A 5,000-nucleotide genomic window follows, 5' to 3' on the forward strand; every position below is an offset into this window, starting at 1 on the left:
ATCCACCTCAACCTGTGTGTCAGACTGAAAGGGCTTCTGCTAGACATCCATGTGAATCTCCTACATTACCCAGCATCCCACACGGACGTATATGCTGCTCACCTCGAAGGCCACGCCCATCGGGCCGTCCCTCACCAGCTCCAGCATCATGGCCGCCTCGTTGCAGTTGCCATAGAAACCGCCCACGTAGTGGTACTCGGAAGCGTAGAGGCGGCGGCACTTGTCCGGGACAGAGCAGGGGGCGTCGGCCCCGAGGTAAGGAACGCAGTCCTCCTCCACGATGCCGAAGTCCTGCACGTACTTCCCAATGAGGTACGGAAACCCGCCATCACAGCCTAGAGACCGGCACACAGAGGCCACTCAGAGTGTGTGTGTGTGTGTGTGTGTGTGTGAGAGTGTGTGTGTGTGAGAGTGTGTGTGTGTGTACATATATATTATATATGGGCAGTTCCAGCGTTATGGATGTGACAATTGGACTCATATTGGTAAACAAAATGCCTTAGAGTGGGGGCAAAATTAGTATCAGTGAATTAATTTGCATAACTTTTAATGCAACCTCTGTCCTCTGAATACTGAGAAATCCTCTAATTTCATATAATCAATTTCATCCTAAGAATACAAGGCATTTTATCAGCGTTATGGATGTGACATGAAATGGACACACTTTTGTGAGAGATTATAGGTTTTCTACAAACTCTGTGAATTTTGAAGGAAACTGCCGAAACTGATATATGTAGCATGAAGGAGACTTGAAGGAACACAAAAAGTGTGTTTTTGAAAATATGCGTCATTTTCGAAAATGCATTATGTAGGAAAAACTGGCGTTATGGATGTGACATAAAACACATAATTAAGTAGTGAATTTTGATATGAAACAATTGAAATAGTAATCATGAAAAACTAGCGATGAAATTATTGCTTCCTCAGTGGCCACTAAGATCCACAGGAAGAATCAGGACAAGTCATTTAAAATATAAAAAATAAATGTATTTTTTTCTTTTTACTGTCATCAATTTTGGTCAGTGATTCCCGGGTTACTGAAACACCAGGGAACATGAAACTCGGTGGCCACTCCCCTAAATAACTAGCCCTACCTGAACCGTTGCACCCAAGATGACAAAATATTTATGGTATGTTAGTCTCAAGAGCCCGCATGAACCTAACCCATACCCACTCATTTGTGATTTGCACACATAAAGTACATGCACACATGCACATGCACACACACACATGCACGCACGCACGCACAGTCGCACACATACAGACAGGCAGGCACACACACATGCACAAACACCCACCCACATGAATGCAGACACATAAACACACACACACAGGCACGCATACGCATGTGCGCATGCAAACACACGCACACACACACACACACACATAAACACACAAACACAGGCACGCATATGCACATGCACACACACAGACACACACACACACACACACACACACACACAGACAGACACACACACACACACACACACACTCACATATACACACACTCATTTACATGCACATGAGTTGCAGGAGTAGGAGATAAATTGACAAGCGTAGGAGTAGGAGACAAATTGACAAGCGTGATTTATTTTTGCGAAGAGAATACGCAGGACTGAGAGGCGGTCATATTTTGTACCGCTATGCGGTACATCTAGTTTATTGCTGCCGTTACTTATGTTACTCTGTGGGTATGAGCTACAGAGGACCTGACACTTCAAATGCTGGCATATCGCGTCATTTAAAATTAAACTGTGTTAAGCAGACGTGAACGGCAGGCTGAACCGATCTGCAACAGAAGGAGGTTGCTATGTTAACTCCAGCTGCAAAGTCAGCCATCTTCACCAGCTAATACGATAGTCCAGTTACTGTACAACAACAGTATGACAGTTACGGGAAGATAATCGCTCAGATTTTCGTTATTAGGCCACTTGAAAATAGGCTATGGCTAGGCTAATCACTGGAGGTATTTTAATATTATGTTTGTTTTGCTAATGCTTAGGCGAGGCCTCCCTGTGGTTTTGATCAACCTAATAATCTTTGAAATGTCAATTGTAAACACTAAGGTGACGTGTTGAAACTGACATGCCACCAGAACAGACGTTTTATCGGCTTTGAGGTATAATAAAGTCTCCAGTCTTGTAAATTCACATTATGTAACATCCATAACGTCACATCCATAACGCACCATTAAAGGTTTGAAAAGTAAGAAAGGGGCACAATTTGGTCATCACACTTTACATTGATATAAATCAGCTTTGCACAGACACTATGGACATTGTCGCATCAACACTGTATGTGTAGCATAAACTTTTCCTATAAAACGTTATGGATGTGACATGGCCATGGAACTTGCTGACTTAAAAACCAAAGCCTTACAAATGTAAGGAGTTGTGCTCTTAAAGGCAAGCTGAGCATAGACATTGCTCTACCATTCCCTTGTCAATCTGGAATTTGTCAAATGACACAATTTGTTTGTACCTTGGGTCCATTTATCCACTTTTTAAATATGGATAATATTACCATTTTGTGTCTGGTATGGTTGCACACCATATTTATGATGTAAAAAGAGAGTCATTCTCCATCAAATTCAATCAGATCAGTTACAAACAATAAAATATAGACCTAAATGAAGATTTTAACAACAGTTCAATTTGCGTATGCACAACTTTTTTTTTCCATGGTAAGGATGACCTTTGCATGGAATTGCCCATATATATATATATATATATATATATATATATATATATATGTGTGTATGTATGTACATATGTATGTATATATATATATATATATATATATATATATATATATTGTATATGTATGCATGTGTATGTATGTGTATGTGTGTGTGTGTGTGTGTGTGTGTGTGTGTGTACCTTGCGAGTACTGAGAGCAGGACACCACTTGCTGGGGGCTGAGGATGGGCTGGTGTGTGTTGTTGGTCAGGATCCGAATGCGAGACTCCAGCATCCCCATAGAGGCAAAGGAGTAGCAACTCCCACATGACGCTACACACACACACCACACACACCACACCACACACACACACACACAGGGGTTAAACAGATTATTATTATTATTGTACAGACCTAAAAATCTAACTCTTTATGGTCTCTATAGAACTATAGATTTAAACCTCTATGGTGTTAAAGTTCTATAGATCTAAAGCTCTATGGTGTTAAAGTTCTATAGATCTAAAGCTCTATGGTGTTTAGGTTCTATAGATCTAACTCTATGGTGTTTAGGCTCTATAGATTTAACTCTCTATGGCATAGTGATTAGGGATGCAAATGATAACAATGGTGTCCGACATGTGCTCCCTTCTGGCCACACACAAACCAACAAACTAGCTGCCATATTACTGGACACAAGAGTATGTAGTCGATGTGGCTAGCCTATTAGCTGCCACATTACTGGCGATGTGGCTAGCCTATTAGCTGCCATATTACTGGTGGACACAAGAGTATGTTGTCGATGTGGCTAGCCTATTAGCTGCCATATTACTGGCGATGTGGCTAGCTTATTAGCTGCCATATTACTGGACACAAGAGTATGTTGTCGATGTGGCTAGCCTATTAGCTGCCATATTACTGGTGGACACAAGAGTATGTTGTCGATGTGGCTAGCCTATTAGCTTCTATATTACTGGCGATGTGGCTAGCCTATTAGCTGCCATATTACTGGCGATGTGGCTAGCCTATTAGCTGCCATATTACTGGTGGACATAAGAGTATGTTGTCGATGTGGCTAGCCTATTAGCTGCCATATTACTGGTGGACATAAGAGTATGTTGTCGATGTGGCTAGCCTATTAGCTTCCATATTACTGGTGGACACAAGAGTATGTTGTCGATGTGGTTAGCCTATTAGCTGCCATATTACTAGACACAAAAGTATGTTGTCGATGTAGATAGCCTATTAGCTGCCATATTACTATAGCATGGGTCGTTTTTCATGAATGGAGATGGCACTTCCTCCCCTTCTACACGTTTAATTCGTGACCTAGCCAGCAGGGGGCAGCAGGCCATGGCGTGTTGAGAGGCGTTTGGTGGACAGGAAGGGGATGTGCTTATGCCAGGAAACTATCTCGTTTGAAAGTTGTCAGCGTGTTAATTGTGGGCATATCCAAATTCTGTGTATGACTGCTGGTTATTACGTTATTAACGTGTTAATTGTTGTTGTTTTTACACTTTAATGTTCTTAGGGGGAGATTTGGTAAATGGGGATACAATGTTTGTTGTCTATGAAGAAAACATGCTGGAGACGATGTGTGTTTGTGTTACCTTGGTTACGCACGGGACTGACGTAATTGACTCCTCCCACATTTCTCCAGTCCCAGTGCTCAGGAAGCCCAGCACTCAACTTCGCCATCTCCATGGAAACAGGGGCAGGGCGAACACGTCTACACACACACACACACACACACACACACACACACACACACACACACACACACACACACACACACACACACCTCAGTATATCTTGAGTTTTTAAATATTTAGGTGACTTATTAACTGAATAGAAATATGTGTAGAGGACACGTGAGTATGTCTTACTGCGGGATGGAGTGTGTGTAGAGCATGAGTGTGTATAGTTGTGTGTGTGTGTGTGTGTGTGTGTATTACTGTGGGATGTGGGAGCGGGGTCCTCCTGCTCTGTAGATCAGCTCCTGAAGTGTGTGTAGCTGTGTGTCTGTGTAGCTTGTGGCCCTCCAGGAGCTCTGGGCCGCATTGATGGCCTCCACAAACTCATCACTAGGCTTGTAGGTCTGCTGCAACAACCTGGACACACACACACACACACGGGCACACACACACACACACACTAGATCAAGGGTGTGTTAAACACATGCATATCTTGTGATACGATCTTGAAAACATGTTATTGATATTTAATTAATATGCAGAGATTATTGACTAATCTGGAATGAAAACCCCAACAGAGATAGCAGCATTGTAATCCATGTACAGCCACTTGACTTGTTTATTTGTGTGT

The 5,000-nt window shown here is 42.3% G+C and overlaps 1 protein-coding gene across 1 annotated transcript in view; it reads right to left on the reverse strand.

The window, feature by feature from the left end:
• ctsc (cathepsin C) overlaps window positions 1-5,000 on the reverse strand; it is an 11,644-nt gene that overhangs the window by 2,797 nt on the left and 3,847 nt on the right. Inside the window, exons 4-7 of the mRNA XM_076283006.1 lie at window positions 4,631-4,786; window positions 4,286-4,404; window positions 2,880-3,011; window positions 103-335 (exon numbers count right to left, since the gene is read on the reverse strand). Of these exons, the coding sequence (XP_076139121.1) occupies window positions 103-335; window positions 2,880-3,011; window positions 4,286-4,404; window positions 4,631-4,786 (640 nt within the window). The remainder of the gene's footprint in view (window positions 1-102; window positions 336-2,879; window positions 3,012-4,285; window positions 4,405-4,630; window positions 4,787-5,000) is intronic.

This window comes from Alosa pseudoharengus, unplaced genomic scaffold (genome assembly GCF_046254945.1).
Source record: "Alosa pseudoharengus isolate Yale_2024_CS ecotype anadromous, Long Island Sound unplaced genomic scaffold, YU_APseudo_1.1 YU_APseudo_1.1_scf_13, whole genome shotgun sequence".
NCBI classification, from domain to species: Eukaryota; Metazoa; Chordata; class Actinopteri; order Clupeiformes; family Clupeidae; genus Alosa; species Alosa pseudoharengus.